Below are 26551 nucleotides of genomic sequence, written 5' to 3'. Positions count from 1 at the left end.
ACGATTGAAAAATGACAGAAAGGCCTCATCTTGTTTTCAGCTCTGATGGACAGTGGCCTGTGATGAGGATGATCAGGCTGTGTGCGGGTTTAGTGGGGGGGCGCCAGGTTCATGAGTGACGTTGCCATGGTCACAGAATCGGAAGTCACAGTGGGTAATGTGTCACCGCATTGCTCCCCCCAACTCAACTATCTCTCAAGTTCCTTCAAGCTCTAAAATTCTACTTTGCTCTTCAACGACGTGACTCAAGATGGTCACTTCACTTCCTAAGGACGTAATTCATAGTTAAGGAGTATTATAGCTAAAGACAGAAACCGGTTTACCACAAAAGGCTCCTACTATTCCACAGACAGCCCTGTGACACTTATTCACTTATGGAATTTCACCAGGCATCACAAATAGCTCTGCAAACCTGAGGAAGCTTCACTGGCTGTTCTTGGCAAAACACATAACCTGTGATTTATCTCAGTGAACATGATTTGCTTTTCGATGATGTACGCCTTTCTGTACACACTTAGATCAAGATTGGATATGGTCATTTCTGACATTTGAATAAGCCATTTGCCAATAGCTTGAATGCTCATCTATGTTCTGAAATAGTTAAAGAAAAGACACATTTGCAACTTCTCTTAGCAGCTCCAATCAGTCAGGTGACAAAAAACCACGATCAATATTCCATCCAAAAAGGTGGGAAACCCACAGAGAGGGATGTGTACATCATCCAGCCCTTGTTTTACGGATGCACAGCTCTCTGGAGAGAAGTTCCTGAGTGCACAAGCATGGCTCTGAGTGATGGGTTTTACATTTAGACCACGGGCTTGGCTGAAAGACGGGCAACATCATGAGGAGGAGCAGACAGCTCCCTATTGATGCCGCCCTGAAGGGGATTCCTACACAGGGCCCATTCCTGCAAGCGCGTGAATTACTTCCTGGACATGAAATGTCACAGAAGTGAACACACTCACGAGGGACAAACGCAACACAGATGGATGCTCTAGTGAGTGTCCAAGGCAGACCTTGCACTTCACGCAAACACAGCTTCTCCATTCATCTACATAATGAGAATGACCATTTATCATATATCAGGACCAACTTCTCGCCCATGATGTATAACCTCGGAATACAAGCCCTGTCCAAATAAACACATAAAACCAACTGAACAATCAGGCAACGTCCCAATGTATAGACAAAAGAGTTCTAGAAACGGGCTCTTACCTATAAAATACGACAGCAGTATTGCCAGGAGCACTGAGACCCCTACAGCGCACAGGGCGGTACATTTCCAGCTACAGTACTTTGAAGACTTCTTGAATTTAAAAGCACTTCTTGACAGGGTGTTTCTAGGTAGTGGCCGAGTAGGTGGCGAGTAAACAGAGCCAGAGGCCATCGTGTACCCTGGGGTGGCCGTGCTGAACAGTGGCGTGGTCCCTGTTCCTGTTTTGAATAGGAAATGCCTGCAGGACAGAAGAAAATCATTGTAAGATACAAATATACTGCGATCGGAGAGACAGAGACAGCGAGGCATGAGCTCACCTCTCGTTCCGTCTCTCTCTGGCTTTAAAATCATTTACTACATAGAATTAAAAAAAAATGAGACATTAAGAAAATATTTTAACCTAAAAACCCGACTCAGAAACATGTGACTTTGAAGAGACTGACTTATAATGAATAGAGGAGGAGGAGTTACACACACAAATGACTCCTGTCTGGAGAGGTGTCTGGAGAGACTGCAGAGGAGTTCTAGCCACATCATTTTCCTGCACAAAACCATTCTGGAAGTTCCCGTCATGAACTGCCTTCAGAACACCTTCACATTTCAAAGAAGGAAAGCAACGCCATGACTTTACAGCTGTGTGTGGCTTTGCTCCATGTGAGGATATGTACGCCTACATACACAAGCACGCACGACCACGTAGAACAGGCTGCTTTCTTTCCTGGACGTGCTCGGAAAATTCTCACCTGTCCCTCACCTCCCACCACCCATATCGAGTACTGTCAAGCTTGGCCACAGGTGGCTGGCCAGTTTTCCAGGGAGGCAAACTAATTTTAATCTTTTGCTTATGTCAAACATAACCAGCAAAGTGAGTCTAGTGGGGTGAGGGATGGAGAAAGGGAAGGAAACACAGAACACTTTCTAAAACCAGCCTCAATGAATGAACAGGCTAGTGAAGCGAGTTTTTAGATCAACTTCCCAGGTGGTGCAATGGTAAAGAATCTGCCTGCCAATGCAGGGGATGCAAGAGATTCGGGTTCGACCCCTGGAGTAGGAAATGGCAACCCACTCCAGTATTCTTGTCTGAAAAAATCCCATGGGCAGAGGAGCCTGGAGGGCTAGAGTCCACACAGTTGCAAAGAGACACGACTGAGCGGTTGAGGACACACAGGCACACACACGAAAAGATTCCCTAATGGTTTGAGCTGAACGACAGTGGCACAAACTGCCTCTAAAAGTTCTCTGCTCTCTTGAAAATGTCTAAGCAGAAATTGAGTGATCACGCGAAAGGAGTGACAGGTAATTCTTTATAAAAGATGACTAGTTTTAAGATTCCTATGAACATTAAAATGTCCTCAAATTGAGACAAAAGCATCATGTTTTTCATGTTTGAAATTTCATAGCATGTGAGTATCTTACTGTGTTTTTACTTTGTGTCCTAACCTTTTCTATTATTTTCCCTAATAACGTGTTCAGTGAGGTCAACAGACTCTGCTCTCTTTCCTATGCAGGAGACTATAGGAAATAATCTAGAGTGTTCCATCATGGTACAAAACAGTCTGCATGCAAGATGATTTTACATGGGATACAGCTGGATATTTTAAATTGTAATACAAAGGAATTTGTTTTAATGGCTATTAGAAAATAGACTGAGTATATCAAACAAGTTAAGGGGGTTAAAGGGGCTTCCCAGGTGGTACTAAAGGGGTAAAGAACCTGCCTGCCAAGGCCGGAGACAAAAGAGACAGGGGTTCGATCCCTGGGTCAGGAACATCCCCTGGGGGAGGCATGGCAGCCCACTCCAGTATTCCGGCCTGGAGAATCCCATGGATAGAGGAGCCAGGTGCATACAGAGTCGGACATGACTGAAGCGACTCAGCACGAACAAGGGGTTAAAGGACAGAACCTAGAAGGCCGATTGCTGAGGTTCAAATCCTGGTTTACTACACTATGTATGTGTCCTTGGGGAATGTATTTACCCCCTCTCTGTGTTTTGGTTTCTCAACATGGAAAACAAGAATAGTATCTATCTGTCAGAGTTGTTACTAGGCTTAAATGAGTTAACGTTCTTACTGTAAAGTACATGGAATACAGTGAGCACAATGCGGGGCTTCCCAGGTGCCCCAGTGGTAAAGAACCCACCTGCCAGTGCAGGAGACGTGGGTTGGATCCCCAGGTCAAGAAGAGCCCCTGGAGAAGGACATGACGACCCACTCAAGTATTCTTGCCTGGGAAATCCCATGGACAGAGGATCCTGGTGCGCAACAGTCCACGGGGTGCAAAAGAGTTAGCCAGGGCTTAGTGACTAAACAACCACCACCACCAGCAAAAGGAAGTGTTGAGAAATGAAAGAAGAAACAAGCTTATGATTTAACAACATATTATTGCTTAGGCAAGGCTAACCAGGGATTTAAGTTACAAAGAACCCATTTCCAAAGTGGATAAATGTGTGGCTGATGTACAGATATGGTAAAAGTCATGAAAATTTGCCTCACGGGTATAGTGCAAAGAATTCTAGCTTAGAAATCAAAAGATTTAGGTTTAAGTTCCTGATCTAACATTTCCTAAATTTAGGATCCGGTTTTCATGTGTAAAATGAAGCTAATGACTTACTTACCTTACAAAGCTGTAAAGAAGTTAATGCATCTAAAAAGGCTTTGTCAACCACAAAATTAGAACACATGCAGATGACAAGTAACTACTTCTATAAATTATACTAATGACCATATTATGAGGTCCATTTCCCTGCAGAGAACTACTTTACAAAGCAAACTTTAAAGTTTATAACCTGAATTAAATGGTATGTTGGAAGCAGTGTTTTGGCACCTGCTACCATATTGATATTCAGCCTAATTATTAAGAATGTGGGCTCTGGAACCAGACTGAAGGTGAACATGTTGGCTCAGTTGTGTCTGACTCTCTGAGACCCCATGGACTGTAGACTGCCAGGCTCCTCTGTCCATGGGATTTCCTAAGCAAGAATACTGGAGTGGGTTGCCATTTCCTTCTCCAAGGGATCTTCCTGACCAGGGATCGAACTCAGGTCTCCTGCACTGTAGGCAGATTCATTACTGTCTGAACCACCAGGGAAGCCCATGCCTGGGTTCAAATCCAGACTTCACCTATAATTAGCTGGATAATGTTTCTAAATTACTCAAATTTTCTGTGTGTTGGTTTTATCACCTATAAAATGACAATAAAACATTACCTATTATGAAGGCATGTTATGAGGATTAAATGAGTAACGTATATGACATGTTCACATCCAGCACCAGGTTAAGTGTTCAATACACACTGAAGAGACCCTCCTGAGAGTCCTGCAGCTCAGCGCAGTTTGTGGGAAGCAGAATGACTTCTGTGGCTTCTAGAGCAGCAGAAAAAAGAGAGAGTGTGTCGCTGTCACTGCAAAGAGGCCATGCAGACAGGAATGCAGGCTGTCACAGCAGTCACACTGTGACTGATGCTGAGGGGACAGACAGAAGACCAGCATCTGGGTGAAGACTCCAAGCATGAGGGGCAGCTCGCTGTGCTCACAGCATCATGTCAGGAGTCAGGGGTGGGGGAAAGACCCAAATTACCCGGGTGAATTTCCTAGGGTTAAGTTTCAAATAAAATATAGACAGAAATGTTTTTTAAAAAAATCATTTATCTGGCATACGAATGTGGATGGATACAAATGGTATATCCATGGCATAAGTCTGCAGTCTGTCTTCTCTGGTTAGAATGTAAATTCCACAAAGTCTCATTCGCCTCTGTCTTTTCAGGACTTACAGAGTTCCTGACTTGTTGCTTCACAAATATTGTGAAATAAAGAAAACGGTGACTATTGTGCCGATATGGAAAGTGAGTCTCATAGAAAAAAGTACCTGGGACAAAGACTCATGGCTAATAAACAAATGATAAAAAATAAATAAAAGTTGGAAATTATTGCAAACCTCAACCTGGAAAATGTGTTAAAGGTTTATTCAAAGTGGTTGGGTCATTTATGAATAGGAAATGGGACTTGACTCTGAGTCTTTAACACTGAAAACATGGATCAAGACAAGGAGTTAGACACATGTTGACTTCAAATTAGACACTTCTGTTTCAGTTTCTGAAATCTGTGGTATCAGTACATGATGTCTACCTGCTCTGCTGATCCTGGAAAAGAATTCTTTCAAGAACCAGGCTTGAGCCACTATGAAATTATTATTTTTCTTAGAGTAAAATGTAACTTTGAGATATTTGAAAACAAAAATATATTACTCAAAAATATATTTCTTATCAATGTGAGTGGAACTGAAGACTCTTAATTTTCAAAGAGTTTCTAAGTTATTTAATAACATAAGTTTACTTTTGTTTCTGCAAGAGAAAATAGAATTTTTATGTATTTATTGCTACTGTCTTTAAACCTCAGAAGTGCATTCCCTCTTCCTCTGTATAAATGACTTTCTATGTCAGGGGGTCCTCAAATTAGTACGTTAGAGATTTGCATAGTAAATAAAGAAACATTATAAAAACATTGAAAGAGAAACCAAATCACCCATGAATTTTATTCTAGAATCACTGGTCTTCAATAGTTTTGGATAGCTTCTTAGTATGCAAGTACAGAAAGAATTCGTAAAGACTGCTTAAACGGATGCATTTTGAAAGCATTTACAAATGGTATTGTTCATGCGAGGATGATTCCTTTAGGAATCTTTAAGGCTTCAAAACAGGTTAAAACACACATGCAAAAACCTCTTAGACATTAACTAGACTAGTAGAAAAGTTCTGTGTCAACATACTTTCTATAGAGAACATTTGGTTTCAGATTTGGTAGGAATCTGTCCATTTTTAGGCTCAGACAGGATGCCGTCTTTCCCAAGTCAGCAGTGTCCTTTCCACTGCAATACAGAAAACACAGAACACTGACGAGCGGATTGTGCGACTTTAAGCCCAGGAGTTTTAAAAAAACTGTTTCAAGGTCGAACACAATGCTTAGTTTATGTCTGAAGCTCCACAAATACCTAAGAAATGAACGGGGAAAGGGGATACTGGAATGCAGGTACATGAAAAGTATACAAGGACTTTCCAGAAAATTCTTTTATCACCTAATTCTCTCTAAGGCACCTACTCCTGTGTATGTCATGACAGTCTTCCCCACCCTGTGACACTTTGCCAGGTCATATAGCCTTGGGAACATGCTTCTTATATATCAAAAATTCTGCAAAAATTACTATCAAAAGCATATGCTTCTGATCCGGCATCCACACAAGGTTTGGAGAATAAAGGGAGAGATGCTGTTTCCTTCTCAGACCATATTTGGGAATGAAACCAGTGGATCCAGGGAGAATGTTCCCCCATTGTATTCGGCAATAAAATAGAAGCAGCAGCCTCTTTGTAACACAGAGCACACCAGAGCTGGCTGATTTTTTTCTGATGTTTCTAATGATGCCCGGCGTGGTGCCTGCCTCCAGCTCCTCTGCTATTTGTGCCACCGTTTTCACTCTGGTGATGAACTAGAGATGCACACTTGAAGAGAGACTATCAGAGACTGGGATGAGGAAAATCAATTTCAAAGCCCCAAAGACAGCCGGTACAGAAGGTCACCGAACATTTTACGTTGCTTTGCGGCTTTGGAATCTTGAGGGGGATTCTATTAACAACAACAAACAGCCTCGTGGAACTGCGTGGCATTATTAACTGTAAGGCCGCAGAGCAGCGGAAACGTACGTGGGGAGGATCACCCGGTATTAAGCACAATTAATAGCTGCTCGTTTTTTTTTTTTTTTCCTGAAGTTCAAAAATCTGTTTCTTTGTTGATCTGCCTTCAGACCAACCTTTTCATTTCAGCTTTCTGCCTTTGGTTCTAGCTTCTAATTTCTGATTCTGTGACGGGGCTTTCCCTGAGACATGTCACAAATTAAAAATTACTATCTAAAAAAGGATACAAACGAACTTATTGACAAAACAGGAAAAGACTCACAGACTTAGAAAACAAACTTAGGGTTACCAAAGGGGAAAGGTGGGGCAGAGAGGGATGAATTAGGAGGTTAGGATTAATGTACACTCAGAATTATATATACAATAGACCATCAATAAGGACCTACTGTATAGCACAGGGAACTCTGCTCAGTACTCTGTAATAACTTTTCTGGGAAAAGAATATGAAAAAGAATAGATACAGGTATATGTATTATTGAATCACTTTACTGCATACCTGAAATGAACACAATATTGTCAATTAACTATACTCCAGTATAAAATAAAAACTGAGAAAATTAATCAGGACAGAGGCTGAATCTCCTGTTCTTTGTCGCTGTCCCCATTCCTACCTTTTCGTCACTGTTGGTACCTCTGTCCTTAATGTCTAACTGACGGACGGAGAGCTAATTTTCAATTACTCTTCTCTTCTGCCTGCCCCCTCCTCCCACTAGTATTCAACTGTCAGAGAATCTTGTACTCTTTCCTTCACCGCATTTCTCCCTTGCTTTTGTTCTCCGTTTCATTCATTTTGCTTCATTGCCAGGGTGGGGCAGTTCTTCTGAGTTCTTGCAGCTCAACGTCCTCATTTTAATTTGTTTGGCCAAAGCCAAGAACGGGCACAAGTAACATTTTCATTTCAAAGTTTCTTCTACTCTCTAGTGAAATGCCATGTTTTTAATACTGAACCCTCACACTACCTTTACAGTGGTTAATACAGTCACCTCCGTATGCCCACTCATAATGTGTATCTACACTTACCTCAGGCCACTTACAGCTGCTTCCAGTCATTTATTTTGCTCTTTTACTCAATCTCTCAGCAGGTATGTTTTGTTCCTTGCTAACTCTTCACTTTTGATGGAGTTAGTCTTTCAAAGTAATTACTTTGAAAAAACTTAACTATCATTAAAATTTTTAGTGGCGAAATAATAGGGCTTTTTGAGTTATTTTAAATATGCCTTTCTATATTATGTTATATGTAATATCAACTCATTCAGCGCTCATTTTATAAGATCCTAACATCATGTACAAAATTGAACAAGTTATAAGATATAATTAAACTGTAATTGTACAAGCATCACCAGGAAATACACAGGTTAAGACCAGTCTTTTGTTCAGGAGGTTAATATAATCATGTTCCTCTAAAATCAAAGAACATGGCTTAGTAAGTCGGAAATTATAGGGACCAGATGGGGAGAAGCACCCCAGAAAAATGTGTTACAGTATCATTTAAAGCTATGTGAGTGATTTCCTCAGTGGGCCACTGGGATGCAAGATAAAAGTCAACAAGAAAGTGTGTAACCACTGAATGAAATTTTAATAGATTAACTTCAAAATTGGTTATCTTCACAGAAAAATAGTTTTTCTCCCCCTTTCGATGTTTTATACAGTGTTAAAAACCTTTTGAGAGATGAGCAAACAAAGCAAATGATTAGAATGAAAAAGAGAATAATAGTCAAGTGTTCAGTTTCAATCCCTAAGGCACAGCTGAAACCTTCACTGGTGAGATACAGGCATCTGGAGAAACATTTCTATTGTCCACAGCCTGTACCATCTAACTGGGAGAAAGGCTCTATTGCATAGGAATTATTGATACTTTCTTCCTCTTCTTACAGTCTCTGTTGAACAGAGAGAGTAATTTACATCAAGCTAAATGTGAACTGTTTAAATGTCTTGATGCCTTGCTTTTTATGTTTCTAGGCAAATCAATAAAAAAAAAAAAACTTACCCAGAATATAGATTGCTTGCTTCAAATTGGATGCTCTGATTTCAAAGACAATGTGCCGGTAAGAAGAAAGATTGGCTTTATTTGGCCAAATTTACAGCCTTTTCAGAATCCAAAGTTCTCACTTAAGAGCTCAAGAAATTTGAAGGTATAGGTTCTTTTTCCTTCTGGCAAAATATAACTTTCTAGATTTAAGAGGCTTATTAAAGGTCTCATAAGATTTCCTCAACTTCAAACGACTCTTCCAAAATGACATTTTCAGATTTAAAGCAAATGAATCCCATACTTGTGGATTAAATTTACCTGGTAATATAAGAAAGCTAAAACTAACTACTGAGTTCAGATAGTTTTAGTTACTTAATAATGCCGAAACAATGGATGGTTTCCCTGGAATTCACCTTAAGACAAAATACTTAAAAATTTTTTTTCAAAATATGAAAAATTTAATTATTGTATGTTGTCTTCCCCTGACTTAATTACTTGTGGTCTATCATGGAGAGTATATATATCAAACATCGCACGAGTTAAAATAGCCCCAAATATTTGTCAGTATATAAGAAATGATAAAACTGAAAGATGATATGAACTATTATCTAAGAACTTTGAACCTTAAAACCTGTGCTTCATTATTGAGCATTTTCACTATCAAATTCTGATTTTTCGATCTCAAGGCCAACTGGATTATCTGCTAAATATATTTTTAGCAATGTGTTTGTGACTGATTAAAAGACCTAAAAAAGCAGTTTATTGAAGTGATGGGCTTCAGGATAATGATCCAAGCAAATATAAATTTTGGGGGCTGCTATTAAACAGAAATCTAAAGAAAGCAAGTCCATGTAGAAAATTAGCTATCTCTATTCAAGGCTGGGTTCCTGTTAGGGACTGATGCTCAATAGATACCCAGAGATACCTGGGGAATTACTTACTGTTCTTAAATACCTAACTGTTTGGAAAGAATCTCCATCAGTTGAGGATGATGGCAGTCAGGAGTTCTGTGAAGATTCCAGAACTAAGAGATTGTAGACGCTGCTATGAATTTTCATGGAGAAGCCCACCCACGCTAACATCTGCATAAGATTGCATAGAGTATTCTGCAGTCACCCATCTTTCTCATGGAGCCTTCCATCAGATTGATTTTGGACTCACAGGTTTTGGTAGAACCTTGAGAATTTACATAGTCAAGGCTTAGGCCACCAACAGGCACAGAAATGTGCTTTGAGACTATTACATACGTTAAAGCAGTGGTTCTCAAACTTCAGCTTGCACCAGAATCCCTTGGAAGGCTTGTCAAGACATAGAAGGTCTGGGGTGGAACCCCAGCAGCTCATGCTTCTGGGTCAAGGGACCATACTTTTGAGAACCACTGCAGTAAAGGAACTGGTGTGTTAGTTTCTTAGCTTTGGTTTAGCTTCAAGACTCCCATCCAGACTGTATAACAAAACAGAAAATCAACCCAAAGACTCTTGCTTAAACAGTCACTGCTGCTAGCTCTCTTCAAGGTTTAGAGCAAATGGAATGTGTAGGACATGAGGCTTGATCCATCCGACCTCAGAATCCAAAGGCCTAACCATTTTTCACCGTATTATGTCATCTCACTCTTTATTTTTTACTTGCAACAACCTTTCCTTTACTGTTCTTCCCTTTCGATTTCACCTATTTGTTAAGAAACTGGTTCCTGCGTCCTTTCTAATTTCATTGCCACTTTTAAATGCCTACCACGTTTACTGACTCTTACTTATCTCTAAATGAGACACTGGGGTCCATTCTACCCTGCTTCTTCTTTGTTTCCCAGAGTATCTATATTTCTATGTGCTTATCAGACATTCACCAACAAACCACCTTATTCCATTAGGACCTCTTTTTTAGAGAGTTCTTTCCTTTTTTCATTGAACTTAGTACTTGGATTTGTCAGTCATGTAGAAGGCTACCTGACCATCCATCTTGGGTATCTACAACTTCCCAAAAGGTTTCACTACTTTTGTTCATACAGATAATGCTATTTCTCCACTCTTAACCTTTCTGTCTTTATATATTCTCCTTTTTCCTCTAAATATTTTGCTTCCATGTTATTACCTGAATTAAAAGAAAGAGTTATCTCTACTCATTCTCTATTAGGAAATACTTCTGGAAAAATCAATTCTAAACATTTTAAAAGAACTGAACACACACACACACACACACACACAAATCTAATCTCCTTACCTCCTTACACATCTGTCACTATGAGGCAAAAGAAACAAATGAGAATTTTCCTGTAGAACATTAGTTCTCCCTGACTTTTCCCCTTTGAAGCAGCTTAAGACCCAGCAGTGACAATCGGGGTGACTTTCCCAGCACTGACCATGGTGTGTGCACTACCACACACATCCTGACAAAGGCTGCAGAACTAGGAGCTTCTGAACCACGAAAACTACACAGTGAAAAAAAAATTCTCTCACTGAGGTTCAGAGGGAGCAGAATTCCAGTATATTTGAAAAAAGAAATCCTACACTGAATCCTCATTATTACAGTTAAAGATTTTTCTTTCATCCTTTAGATATTATTTTAGAACATGTTTTCAACGGTGAGTAAGAGAACCAGTGAAGAGTTACTTAACTGGTAGGAGGAAAGTAAAAAGTATTTGTAGAACTAGTTTTTAATTAACTTCTTAAGCAACCACTGTGCTGAAGCAGCACTTGCCAAAAGGTAAAACGAAGAATAAAACATTATCAAATGGGATATTAAAACTGAATAGGCTTGTCTCAAGGATTGATGAAAAGGTGAAATGGTTGAGAAAAAACAAAATTTACCTACAGTGAGTCAACGATAAACCTCAATATTTTTCACTTTGCATTTTGATAATTTAATTTTTGCTAATTTGGGGGACTTCTGGTGGTCCAGTGGCTAAGACTTTATGCTTCCGATGCAGGGGGGCCCGGGTTTGATGCCTGGTCAGGGAACCAGATCCCACATGCTGCAAATGAGAGTTTGCATGCCACAATCAAAGAACCCAGTGCAGCCAAGTGAATTAAAAGAATTGATTTCTGCTAATTTCTAAACAGAATGAGTCTAGAAAAGGTGATGTGTGTTGGGTGTGTGGATAAATTTTCTAAGAACTGGACAGGGCTTGTTCAAAATAGATTAATTATTTTGCTTCTGATGTAAAGGTATTATCACTATAAACAACTGAAAATATTTATTAAGTAATATATTGTACAAAAAAGGAAATATTTTAAACTCCTACTAATTAAAATGCCTGTTCTTTTAATACCTTTAAATGAACTGTGGTATGCATTTAAAAAATATTTTAAATAAGAAAATTAAACATTACGTGAGTAATCAGCATTAGAATGTAAATTACGTATTTTGGCATGAAAACAAAAGAACAAATGTGTAATGATTCTAGCTGTGACACAGTGAGTGAGTTAGTGAGACTGATAAACTACTTCATGCTGATAGCATGTTGTGGTCTCAAACCTATTACACTTTTGAATTGATGTGTTATTATCTTTGGACAACTTTCACACTAGGAGGTGATCCCAACAAGAAAAATGTCTTAAATGAAAAGTTTATAAACAAGATATATTTCACTGCTATTACCTGAATTAATATGCACTATTAGTGGTTTACAAAAAGAGGATTGAGAGAAAAAATTGTTTTATAATATTTTACCAAAAAATTGCAATATGAATGTATTGATAACTGTACATTTTGGCAACTGCCCTTGTATCATCTGTAATCATACTGAGTACACAAACATGTACTTGGTAAATACAGCATCATGTGTTAATTGATCTTTGAAAACCGGGAGGCAAAATTCTGGACAGTATTAAGGTGATTTGCGGGAAATGTATTTTAGTAAACTTTCTACTGTCTTACATTTACTTTTCAGTTTTAAATAAGGAGAGACATACAATGTAAACTTTAAGTATAATCACATCAGTAAACAATACATAAGGCTATAATAGGAAGAAAAATATTTTTACTATGACTTGTTTTAACTTAAACATGTCTATAATCAAGTAACAAATCATCCTGCAGAGTTTGCTTGGGAGCATTAAGAACTGAACAACTAGATTAAATATGCACAATTTTTAAAACTATTATCAAAATGGCTAAAATAGCTTACTAGTCTGTGATACATTTTAGCTGTTTTAATTGTGTAGCCATGATATCAAAGACTCAAACTTACATTAGATAGTTTCCTACATGTTTTAAGATATCAATTATAGTACTGTTGGGAGTTATTACATACTAAATATATTAAAATTAAAATAGAAACGAAAAAGGAGATCTTAAAATTCCTATGTGCTATTTGAACAAGATTTAATCTATTTAATTATTAATTCATTTAATTATTGATGCCTTAAAATTGTTCAGCAAAGCTCTTTCTATAAATCTGAGAAGGAAGCGTGATCTACGAAAACAATAATTTCAGGTATTGATGTAAGCTGATGAAGAATAAAAACGTTCCAGGGTTTTGAGAGATGTGGAAGGTATCCTCGTCAATCAAATTTGTGATGGTGAGCAAGAAGTATTTAATAAAACAGAACAGAAAGCGACCAGCCCAAAGAGTGGTGAGTGTTCTGAGTAAAGCTTATTGAGGCCCTATTGAAAGTGTGTAGAGAAAACATTATGTTATTTAAACTTGATAAAGTCCCCACTCCGTGTGTATTGTAAAATCTACTTTTTTTTTTGAGGCTGCATTGTGCAGCATGTGGGATCTTAGTTCCCCAAACAGGGATTGAACCCGGGCCCCTGTGTTGGGAGTGTGGAGTTTTAACCACTGGACTGCCAGGGAATTCCTAGGTAGTAGTATTGTAAGTGGCTTGGAATATGAGGTGAGATACTAAGAACTCATAAAGAGGGTCACAGCAGAATCAGAGGGGCTACCAAATAGAATGTATTAAACTTATTTGGCTAACTTTATGTTCAAGATTTTAATCTTACTGGCTAAAAAGAAAGCATTCTGAGAATGGGGTAACAGGACAACAGACTCAGGCTTGAAATGAGAGGAGAAAGAAAGAAAATAGGCAAAAGTAAGTCAAGCCAAAATGAAGAAACCCAGGAAAAGAAAAGCAATTGTCTTTGACAGGGTATTGTTCATTGGTGATGAAACCAGAGGATGAAACTTTAGAGAGAAAAAATAGTTTTAAAATTGGACAATGTATTCTAGAAAAAGATAAAATCAACATGAAGTGATGATGCTAAGTAGAGATAACACACACAGGTACATACTCTCGCAATCAAGGAAAGAGGACTGAAACATATATTCACAGACGATCTCAGTGAAGAGTAAAAGAATCTTTTCAAAAAAACTTCCAAAAACAGTTGCTGAGGAAGAAGAGAGGCACCTTACAATGAATAGGTCAAATACAGAAAAAAGGTAATGATAAAATCAGTCATTAGCTGTGACCAGAGCAACAGCACAGTTGGCCTTTTACTTTGATCATGCTCAGAGAAGTGACTAGGAATGTGTTAGGAGTAATTAAGAATTCATTTCCCTAGGTATCGTGGAAATTAAGGTTATCATATATGAATATTTTATACAGATTGCTGGTTATCCAAAACCAGACATTATCAGAGTACACAGTATTTGCAATTGGAGGGAATTATGCTTTCAAAAAGTCATTTAAAGCCTTTAGCAAATGATTAATGCATACTTTCTTGGTATCTTAATTGCTATTAAAAAAAAACTGGTTCACCTCAATTAAACAAAATAACACTCCTACTCTATTGTACAGTAACTTCATCATACTCAAAAGATACCTAAAGCTTTAAAAGCCTTAAAACACAACTGGGGTCTCACTTCTGACTGATGTGAAGACAATGCATCTATCAAGGTTTTTATGGATTCATTCCAAACATTTATTACTTTAGTTAATTAAATGTTTCAGGGATATGAATAGTTGCCTTTCATTATAATTTGAAGATTTCTTTTTTCTTCTCAAGAACAAAATGAACAGACTTGGGGTTCCTATCTGCATAAATTTACCTTCTTTTTGCTGAATGACAGGAATAGTGAAAAACACAAGAGATTTTATTCTGGTAAAACTATGGTTTAGGCTTAGACTACTTCACATATAAAGATAAATTAGACATAAATACTCCAGTTAAAACATACGTTTCTCGTTTTTGGAGAGAAGAGAGCTACTTAATGATAAAAGATATCTGCTCAACTCTTAACCAATTAGGTTATCTTATCCCATGCAACGGTTGTTATTATCTGGTCAAGTTAAAAAACATTTATGAAGTACTTATCATGTTCTAGGGGCTTTGCTTATATTATTTCATTTAATACAACATTTTTGAGGTGATATTATTATTGCATCGGAAACTGACCTCAGATTTAAATAATTTGTAGATTATTATATGGCTAGTTTAAATGATGGATCTAGCTAGGATTAAAAATCAGGTCTAACTGCAAAGCTTGTGTTTGTCTCATGATGCTTAACTGCGTTTTTATATATCTACTGGATCTTCAGGAACATATATCAATACGGCCTCCTGAGAGTCAAAATTTTAGAGTATAATTAGTCCACAGCCTACTTTCTCATTTTAATTATTGGCATGATGCCTGTTAAACAACCTAGTTGGGGCTATAGCATTACAACTGGTTAGTAGTTATTTCACATTTAAAAACTATGATTTCACTTTCACTTATCTTAGTAATCATCTACGAATCTTTATCTCATACTTTAGAATGAGGTCTCCTTTAATATAACAGAATGGTTTCAGAAACCAAATTATAATGCTACCAGAGAGACACGGATGCCCAGTGTTTGAGTAAATTCAGGATCAAATTTTCTCTTCAATATTTTTAGTTAATATGATTTACCTTTAACATCTGACATTTAAGAAATTAAATTTGAACTTTTTGGATAAAAAAGCCATTCAATACACTGATTTAATACATGCCCCCTCTTGTTCTCTGGATATTGCAAGAAGAAAAGAAAGATGACTATTTTACATGTCATTCTAGGAATTACATATTTTGGAGGCCAACAGCAGTCTTTTTCTGGGAAGGGTTAAATATTTGCTACAAATTGGCAATAAAAACTAGAAAATCTCAAAGTAGGAATCACACATGTATTCAACTAATGGCTGCCTTCCTATTGCCTCTTTTACTTACTCTCTGTGTTACTATTTACCTTATGTGTAAAATAATTTGAACTTAAAAAGGAACTTTACTCTTGGGAATAAAACTTAGTTGGGGTACATATGCCTCTTTGCCAAGAGCAGCCTCAGTTTATGCCTGCAGTTCCCGTGTCTCCTGTCGCTCTCACACTGTCCTGGTTGGACGATAAATTATATGGTTATGATAGAATACAGGCTTTGAGCTAAGAGTATAGCAGCTTCTGGAATTATCCTCCTCTCACTGAGATACATTTTTAAGCTACAAATGGATGAAATATCCCAGGTCCTCAGCCTGCCTTTTGTCTGTGGAAAAACTTTAGCCAAAGAATAAGTTTAATCAGAGAAGTGAGAACATGCAGAAACAAGGGAAAACAGCCAAAGGAGACCAAATAATACCAGTTTAGTCAATAAACACAGTCAAGGACCTTTAGTTCCTCCTCGAGGGCTATAGATTATATGCTGAGCCATATCCTGTGAGCTGTCTTACAGATGCTGAAACCCTAACCATAGGGAGAAGGTAATTAAATGATGACCAGGCAGTAACTATGACATAAGCTGCCACAATTCTGAGAACTGGCTTCAAGGAAATGGAAACAAACCGCCCATGGAACTGAAGACTAACTGTACCTAAAATAATCAAGATGACGCTGACCAGCCACTGATGACCAGCATCAAGATACCTGTCAGAGATGCCTGTGCTATTTCTGCATGCAGATCCCTCCCTCAGCCTGTAAAAGCTCTTGCCCACTGATGGTCAGGAGGAGGGGGACTTTGGACAGGAGATTGCCCTCCCCTCGGTGGCTGGCATCCAAAATAAAGCAAACTTTCCTTTCCACTAACCTGGCCTCTTCAATGGCTTTTGAATTGTGAGCAGCCAGACCCCACTTCTGGTTACACTGAGACATCTTAAAATACAAACACCTCCTAGCAAATCTTCTTGTATCACACCTCTGTCTTCCTCTGTCTTTCTATGACTCTTACAGCTGGACACACACATCCCTCTACGGGCCTTTTAGCAAATAACAAAAGTTATTAAAGACAAAGTATTTCAAGAGATCTTGGGATCCCTTTGATTTTGACTATTCACTAATATGCAATTTTAGATGAGTTTACAGGGTGCTTGTAAAAACAAACAAAACAATAAAAAAAAAAAGGAGACAGTGAGACTCTCAAAAAATTTCTTAGCTGAGGCCCACATCCGATTTTGAAGTTTATGTTCTGGAACCTGAGCTTTTTATTGTTACTTCTTGTTATCATATTTTGTGGTTTCCTCTTTTCCCACAGGTGTTCTTGGGTTTCCTCAAAATATCTTGAACAGTTATACTCTAATAAAATATAGGATTAGAAAGGAAACAAAAAACTGCAATTAAAAAAAGGATATGGCATCAATTAGTAAAATTAAGTCAGTGGATCACCTTTCCAGTGAAATTTCACTTAAAGCTGTGTGTTTAATGAAGCAGGATCTTACTACTTACCACCTTGCTAAAGGTAGCTGGTTATCAGCTTGTAGGTGGAAGTACAGTTTTTCAACTGGGAAGGCTTTCCCCTGGCACTGAACAGCCAGTATGCGTGTAGCTGCCTAGATTTCTAATAGCCAAGGCTAACTCAGACCTGGTTGTCTTTCCTTTTCCTTAGAACCATTTAAAGTAAAGATAAAAGGGGGAAAAAAAGAGGAAAATATCTTACTTTAGTGCATCATACTTCTGTTTACGTATTTTTTTTAAAAGATATACCCATTGATTTCCCATTAAAGCATCCTAAGACATCTTGATATTTAAATTAAAAATGCAGTAATAAAAAGGTAACTGAATATGCGTTTTCATACATTAATAATTAGCAAAACATTACTGAGCTACAAAGTAAAAAGCTATGGGAACATAACTAATGAGCTATCCATGCCAAAGTAGACTTCATAATAAAACAAGACTTTAATAAATCTTTTATTAAATAGCTACACATGAACCCCTTGGTTAACATCTAATAGGTAACTACTAAGCTACTTAATTCACATATATAAACGAGGAACTTGCAGGCAATTAACTTTACAATTGCTTAAGGTCAGGCTTCTCAGTGAGTGTCTCTGTACCGCACCTTTAAGTACCACTGCTATCCGGAGTCAAGTGCAAGCTTTTCTTCAGCTGCTCTATATTCTGGTAGCAGCTATTATTATGTACTGAGGCAGCTGAAGTATAAAATAAACAAAGGATGAGCTACAGGCTATCAGATGCCCTAAAAATGAATTATACAAAAGACAAGAAATACTGAGCCCCAAGGAAAAGAGCCATCAGAAAAATTCTAAGCAAGTATTGGTGTTCTATCCATGCCCGGATTGTTATTTCTAGGTGATGATAACATAAGAAGAATATACTCATAAATGGCAAATAATTGTTTGCATCTTGATATGACTCTATATCTGAAAACTCACTGGAGATGGGAGACCAGAGCTATTCTGTTTATTGGGTAGAAATGTACAGGACCCAATACTATTGATTGTCTCCAGCAGCAGCAAATGTTAAATTCATTAGCAAAAGGAAAGAAACACTTTTACGGAAGTAAGAATCTGCTGGTGGGAAAAAATACTTTTTAATAAATCAACATGAAAGCTATATTGAAACAGACAGGACATATCTTTTGTGTCTTCTCTATCAAGTTTAGATGTGAATTACTGAGATTTTAATGGATTATGACATGCCACTTGTTGCCAACTATTATCATGATATGCTGAAAGGAGAAAAGGGGAAGAGACAAAAAGAAAACAATAGAGGTTCTTAATCTACACAGAACTGAATTTTAATCTTTATAGCTAATATCTTTTAAATGACAGTTTCAGGAAAATGACAATCAGTAAGATAAGTCTTACTTATCATAAGTAGCAATAATTGCCAAAGATGAAACTCTACACTAGATTAAAAAATAGTTGAAGGCAGACACAAGTCTGGATGAAGTTGTTAATATAGTTGAAACTGAGAATCATACTCAACAGGGAACCTTAACTAAAAAAGGAAAAACCAATGATAAATAAGCCTGGTTCTTCACCTTAAGAGTTCCAACCAAGTGAGACTATTAAAGAAACCACAGTGGCACTGTGTCAGCATGGTGTGAAATTTCCTCACCACCGCTTAGGCTGATTCACCGAGTGCCTGCAAGTGGAAATGCCATTTCTTCTGATCAGTAATATTATAAGGTGTGAACACTGGAAAAGGAGAAAGGAGAAACGAACAAAACTCTACCACAGATTAAAATAGTTTAGCATGATGTACAGTGTCTAGATTCATTATATTTTCTATATATGTGTGTGAGAATATCAACTAGCAGATTTTCTTCCTTTGTCAATTCATAAAACTATAAAATGTAATTCCATTGATGGTTCATGAGTAGTACTGCTTTGAAATGGAATTTCAAATGGCACAGCTTTGAAACTGCTCTGAGAGTGATTTCTTATATGGTCTGAATTTGGAGAAATCAGTTACAATTTCACATATAGCCACCATGGGTTCTCTTCTAAAGAGCCACTTTCTTTGCTCACTCACCAACAACAAATATTCATTAGCACAATATGAGGAATAACAAGAACACGCTGTATATTTCCTTCCAATGATCCCAAATATCTGCACTTCAAATTAAGCCTTCAGGACTTCCCTGGAGGTCAGGGATTAAGAACCTGTCTGCCAACGCAAGGGACATGGGTTCAGTCCCTCTTCCAGGAAGACCTCACACGCCGCAGAGCAACTAAGCCTGTGCGTTGCAACTACTGAGCTGGTGCTCTCGGGCCCAGGAGCCACAATGACTGAGGCTCATGTTCCAGAGGCTGTGCTCTGCAGCAAGAGAAGCCACAGCAACTGAGACACTCACACACTACAACTGGAAAAAGCCCGAGCACAGCAACCAAGTACAGAGTAGCCAAAAATAAACAAATTAATTAACTGGGGGAAAAAAAAAAAGGATATGGCTTCAAGGAATACCATCTTTCCTATCACCAGTTTTTGAGGCTTTTGTGCTAACTACCACATCCCCCCAATTAAATGCATTTCTGATGACCTAACTTGGCACATTTCATAAATATTTGTCAAGACACTTATTGTCAACTACATTGCAATTATCCATATTCAATTTGATGTCTCAGCTGGAAAATTACTTTTTTCCTAATAAATTTTTTTTTCTCCAAATGACAACATTGATTAGTTGTTTAGTGTGTGCTAATTAATGACACTGGGTAAATTTAAATGACACTGTGCTAATAAACTCAGGAAGAAAAAAATCTGTGCACATGACGCTTTGTCTTTAAGTGAAGAAATCTGCTGCTTGCCTACTTCTTCTGTACTCTCTCTTCCTAATTGCTCCAGGGACAGTGCTCAATAATACAAAATAAATAATAAAACCCAGTTACTCTTGGCTGACACTATAGACAAAAAGGGTTCTTTTTAACCTGTTCTTAGTTCAAGAGTAAAAAGAAAAAAAAACCCAGAGAGATTTGTATTGTTGACAACTAACTGTGAGCAGCTCCTGCTTGCTCATCCTCAGGGTAGAACTGCTTTAGGTCACACAATTAATGGCAAAAAACAGCAGTTTATTCACTGAGACCCACTTTTTCATTCAGGACCTAATGTAAATGCTGACTTTTAGCACTTCCCTGGTAGTCCAGTGGCTAAGAATCTGCATGCCAACACAAGGGACACAGGTTCATCCCCGCTCCGGGAAGATCCCATGTGCCTCGGAGCAACTGAGCCTGAGAAACACAACTATTGAGCTGATGCTCGAGAGCCCGGGAGCCACAGCTATTTAACCCACGTGCAGCAACTCCTGAAGCCCACACGCCCTGGAGCCAGTGTTGTGCAACAAGAGATGCCACTGCGATGAGGAGCCTGGGTACCACAACTAGAGAAAGCCCTGGGACAACAACCGGTTTCCAGTGTGAACAAAAATAAATAAGTAAATAATTATTTGTTTGTTTTTTAAAGCTGCCTTTAGCCAGGGGCTCCACAGGGCAGGGCACTTGAGGGCACATTCTCCCAGGAGGTTCAGCAACCTCCGGTTTCTGGCTTTATGTGGAGATGAATCTTTTTCTCTGAAGCTACGAGAAGCTTCAGGGAAGGCAGGGAAGAAATAAACACTAGCAGGAGTTTTAGGGGAACTGTGCTGCAAAGCCACCAGGAGGAGACCCATGAGGTAAGACACCACAGCATTTGCTTGTGTGATACATAGCTCTAAGGAGATGCTGGCTGTTGAGGTCCTGACCAAAGGAAGAAGATAAGGTTTTCTGTATTTGGAGATATTTAAAAATGAAATGGATTAGCTCAAAATAGCTCTGGCTGGTCTATATTCTTGTGTGAGCAGGTTGCTAACTGCGGGCCAAGCTGTGCTAGAACTCGTAATTGTTAAGACCCTCAGGGAGACATCAGCATGTGCTAGAGAAAAAGCACCAAGCTGGCGAAGCTTCTGGAAGGGGAGACTGAGAGGGGCCCCCGGGCCGTGGTGTAGAGATGGGGCAAAATGGCTTTGTGGAATTACACATTCCCAACCGCACGATGACTACCAGAGGAAGGGAGTTTCAGGAACAGAAGTTCAGTTCATCATAAGGAAGCTTTTCCTAATAGCATGGTCTAGGCATGAATCGGAGAAGGCAATGGCACCCCACTCCAGTACTCTTGCCTGGAAAATCCCATGGATGGAGGAGCCTGGTAGGCTGCAGTCCATGGGGTCGCTAAGAATCGGACATGACTGAGCGACTTCACTTTCACTTTTCACTTTCATGCATTGGAGAAGGAAATGGCAACCCACTCGTGTTCTTGCCTGGAGAATCCCAGGGACGGGGGAGCCTGGTGGGCTTCTGTCTATGGGGTTGCACAGAGTCGGACACGACTGAAGCGACTTAGCAGCAGCAGCAGCAGGCATGAATGGGAATAATGCTGGAAGGAACTTGAAGCCTCCCTCACATTGCAAAAAACTAAAATATCCATAGCAAATGGTCATCTGACTTATGCTGAATTATCATCTGTGAGAGTCCACTATGATGTTAAGATGCAATAGACAAAATGGAGCCTGTGAGAATCAGGGGCATCTAGATCCCAGCAGATGCACAATATAATCACTGCATCCTGGGACTGAGAATAATCACCCTTATATCTCGATCCCTTTTTCCCCATATGCCTGAGAATCTGAAGATAAGAAAAATAATGGTAGCAAGGAGAAGTTTCACTGAAGCCCTTTTTACTTATCTCTCATAGACTGCAAAGTGTGAAAAGGATGGCTAAGTGCACTGCCCCACCAACCAAAAGGGCACCAATAATGTGGCCCTGTTTCTAGAGGAGACGAACAGTGTGGAGAAAAGGAAACCCTCCTACACTGCTGGTGAACTGGTGTAGCCACTATGGAAAACCAGTATGGAGGCTCCTTAACAAACTAAATACAGAACTACCATATGATCCAGCAATCCCACTACTGGGCATATACCCTGAGAAGACCATAACTCAGTCATGATGCACGCTGGTGTTCACTGCAGTGCTATTCAGCGACCTAAATGTCCATCAACAAATGAATGGATAAAGAAGATGTGGTACATACATACAAAGGAGTATTACTCAGCCATAGAAAGGAATGCAATTGGGTATTTGTAGTGATGTAGATGGACCTAGAGTCTGTCATACAGAGTGAAGTCTGAAAGAGAAAAGCGCATATCGTATATTAACTCATATATGCAGAATCTAGAAAAATGGTACAGATGATCCTACCTGCAGGGCAGGTACAGAGAGGCGGACACAGAGAATGGACATGGACTTAACAGGGGAAGACGAGGGAGGGATGAACTGGGACATCAGGACTGACATATATACACTACCGTGTGTAAACCAGACAGCAAGTGGGAGCCTGCTCTGCAGCACAGGGAGCTCGGCTTGGGGCTCTGCGGTGGCCTGGCGGGCTGGGTGGGGGTGGGCAGCAGGAAGGCTCACCAGGGAGGGGATACATACATACACACACGTATGCCTGAGGGACTTCACTCAGCAGAAGCTAACACAGTACTGTAAAGGAACTGTATCCCAATTTTTAAAAAAGTAAATCTCTCTTACTGAGGAAAGGGTTGGACCAGCTTATCTTTCCATTTCAGATGCTAAAAAAATACAGTTTGTTGACTGCTGTCAAACATGCGTTCTCCACGCAGGTACACTGTGTGGTCCTAACAGTCAAATCCTCCGCAAGCCTCCCCTTCGGGACTCACCTGCTTTCCAGTGGTACATTACTGCCAAGGACCCAGCTGTCCTGCAGCTGGACGGACTCGGGTGTGGTTTGCAGCTCGGCGGGCAAAGCAGCCGGCGGGGCCGGGCTCTGGTTCCTTCTATTGGTCAGGGAGTTCCTATTGAGAGAAGTGATGGATGGATGATGCTGTGCAGAGTGCTGCTTATGGGAAGGTGGCAAAGGCTGTAGGGTGGACTGGCCTTGGTTGTTTGCAGGTTGCTCTGAAAAAAAGAAAAGGAAACTCATTATATATATGTGTATGTGTACATACACATTTATACACACTACCAATTTCTTGGGGATCCACCACAGATCCATTAGCATTAAAAACGGCATAGAAATCCATTACCTAATATATTTGCATATTATTCTATTAGGCGGGTGTTCAGTGACATTCTCTAAGAGCAAGTTTACCCTTGATACGCAAAGTTCTAATTAATCTACAACAGATGGTAAAATTGCTTTTGGTTTTAATTTGTTTCAGATTTTTTTTTTCATCTGGTTTTATTAACACCTACAGAAAACAGCATCTGACAGCTCCCCTAATGTGCCTTTACATTTCAGCTTTTTTTTTTTTTTTTAACAAACCAACCCTGAAATGAAATGGGTAATTTCAGTAGAACACAAAGGTTTTGGAAATGCATATAATCCCTATAATTATTTAATGGAGTTTTTTTAAGCTTTATTTAACTGCAATAAATTATTACAAGCTTGTTGCTAAACAGTAGTCGACTATTCTAGTTTAGTGCATTTCAAATAAGGCAGATCTGCACTGTGATCTACTAATAGACGCTAAGTATTCTTTAGCAGAAGGTCACTCTGTGAAGCAGATGTTGTTTCATGGATATTTAACAGACTGAATCACAGCTGATTACAACGTCAGAAGACTCATATACTTAATGACCGTTACATCCATTAGAACACACACAGAACAGATTTTCCAATTTCACAGTGTGCAGTAGAAGTACATTTTGGAGTAAGTCATAGGTGACCACAGTGACTCATGTCACTATGTCAGTGGTACGAATATTTTGTTTCGAACCAGAATCCTAGCGGATCCAGCAGCTTCAAAATATAAATACAACAGTAGGCTGTAGCCGGGCAAAAAAGTCCCTCAAGCTAATAAGCCATAAGTTAAAATGCACAAATGAATGCAACATCTGAGACCCACATCTCAATCTCATTACCTAGCTTTGGACATGCCAGAATTCACAAACACTACATTTTAGCCAACAGACAGATGACTCCTTAATTTAATGCTAAACTTATTATGGTTCTGCGCACATAAGATGTCAATTTTTGACTAAATGCAGTTCAAAATGCAATATAATTTTGAAGTGATGTATTAAATCATGCTATTAATATAAATGCATGTATTAAAAGAGAATAGGAAACGCAGGGACTATCTTTCATCTACAATGTGAACTCCAGCAGTGATTGCTAAGCCAAATAACACAGTCAAACATTATAATTCTGGTTGCATGGAATGAATACATGACATGTTAATACTGTGAATATATATTATCAAACCTCTTTACAGGGTATGCAATTAAAATAACTCCTCCCATAGTATATAATATTAGTAATCACTGCATGTTTCCAGTGATCCCTAATAATCCATATCATACCATTTAACAACTAATAATTTCTTACTCTTGAAATGAAGGACAGAAATCACACCTAAACTCATGAAACAGAGCTGCTTCCTCGCAGTCTTCTTCAAGATTCCCACACTAGAAACTACAGAAATCTTACTTGGCCCATTGGTGTGCTGCTCATGAAAAACTATGGGTGTTCAAATATCAGTTAAAGTGAATCAGCCTTTGAAGGAATGGCAGGGTTACAATACAAATATGGTTGTAATCAGGTGAGAAAAAGAAACGGACATTTTAAAATTCATGGAAGATTTACCATTCAGGTAGGTGGTGCTAGTGGTAAAGAACCCGCCTGCCAATGCTGGAGACGTAAAAGAGACCTGGGTTTGATCCCTGGGTCAGGAAGATCCCCTGGAGCAGGGTACAGCAACCCACTGCAGTGTTCTTGCCTGAAGAATCCCATGGACAGAGGAGCCTGGCGGGCTATGGTCCATGGGCTCACAGAGAGTCGGACACGACTGAAGGGACTTAGCGTGCCCGTAAGCACACTAATTAGCTTTGCTGTCCCTAGCATCAGTGCGTAAGATCAGAATGGCTACAGAGGTCTTCAAGGAACATTTCAAGAAAATGCTTATAGGATGATATAATAAGCTACAGTTATGAGGGCCTAAACTAGGTTGGCCTCGTAATGAAAAGAGAAAAAAGAAACGTCTTGAAAAGAAAAATATTAAGATCATGCCTAAAAAGAAGTAGAGGAATGAGGCAAATGACTCCATGTTTTTAAGTACAGCTTCATGAAAGAATGGAATTATGTTATAGATGGGTGACACAGAATAAATGATACATCAGATATTATACTATGCTGAGAAAGAGCTATGTAGTAGAGGTCAGGATAACAAAGTGACTTCCTAACTCTGTCAGGTGTCGTGAGAGTGAGTCTCCATCTCCTCATCTGTATTATGGGAAATAATACTGCCCCACCTCAGATATGCAGATGACACCACCCTTATGGCAGAAAGTGAAGAGGAACTCAAAAGCCTCTTGATGCAAGTGAAAGAGGAGAGTGAAAAAGTTGGCTTAAAGCTCAACATTCACAAAACGAAGATCATGGCATCCAGTTCCATCACTTCATGGCAAATAGATGGGGAAACAGTGGAAACAGTGGCAGACTTTATTTTTTTGGGCTCCAAAATCACTGCAGATGGTGACTGCAGCCAGGAAATTAAAAGACGCTTACTCCTTGGAAGGAAAGTTATGACCAACCTAGATAGCATATTCAAAAGCAGAGACATTGCTTTGCCAACGAAGGTCCGTCTAGTCAAGGCTATGGTTTTTCCTGTGGTCATGTATGGATGTGAGAGTTGGATTGTGAAGAAAGCTGAGTGCCGAAGAATTGATGCTTTTTTACTGTGGTGTTGGAGAAGACTCTTGAGAGTCCCTTGGACTGCAAGGAAGTCCAACCAGTTCATCCTAAAGGAGATCAGTCCTGGGTGTTCTTTGCAAGGACTGATGCTAAAGCTGAAACTCCAATACTTTGGCCACCTCATGTGAAGAGTTGATTCACTGAAAAAGACCCTGATGCTGGGAGGGATTGGGGGCAGGAGGAGAAGGGGATGGCAGAGGATGAGATGGCTGGATGGCATCACTGACTCGATGGACATGAGTTTGAGTGAACTCTGGGAGCTGGTGATGGACAGGGAGGCCTGGTGTGCTGCGATTCATGGGGTT

At 39.2% G+C, this 26551-nt stretch overlaps 1 protein-coding gene across 8 annotated transcripts in view; it reads right to left on the bottom strand.

Moving 5' to 3' along the window:
* The window catches only part of TENM3 (teneurin transmembrane protein 3), a 2742616-nt gene that overhangs the window by 164050 nt on the left and 2552015 nt on the right, over positions 1 to 26551 (bottom strand). For 7 of the 8 annotated variants that reach the window (XM_070781692.1, XM_070781693.1, XM_070781694.1 and 4 more), the window contains 2 exons: positions 23212 to 23449; positions 1216 to 1454 (listed from right to left, as the gene is read on the bottom strand). In XM_070781692.1, coding sequence (XP_070637793.1) covers positions 1216 to 1454; positions 23212 to 23449 — 477 coding nt within the window. Of the gene's footprint in view, positions 1 to 1215; positions 1455 to 5979; positions 6079 to 23211; positions 23450 to 26551 lie in introns of all 8 variants that reach the window. The other variant, XM_070781691.1, reaches the window with a different exon arrangement.

This window comes from Bos indicus, chromosome 27 (genome assembly GCF_029378745.1).
Source record: "Bos indicus isolate NIAB-ARS_2022 breed Sahiwal x Tharparkar chromosome 27, NIAB-ARS_B.indTharparkar_mat_pri_1.0, whole genome shotgun sequence".
Classification (NCBI taxonomy): domain Eukaryota; kingdom Metazoa; phylum Chordata; class Mammalia; order Artiodactyla; family Bovidae; genus Bos; species Bos indicus.
The sequence above is the reverse complement of the archived record's forward strand: the minus strand, read 5'-3'. Positions and strand labels throughout refer to the sequence as shown.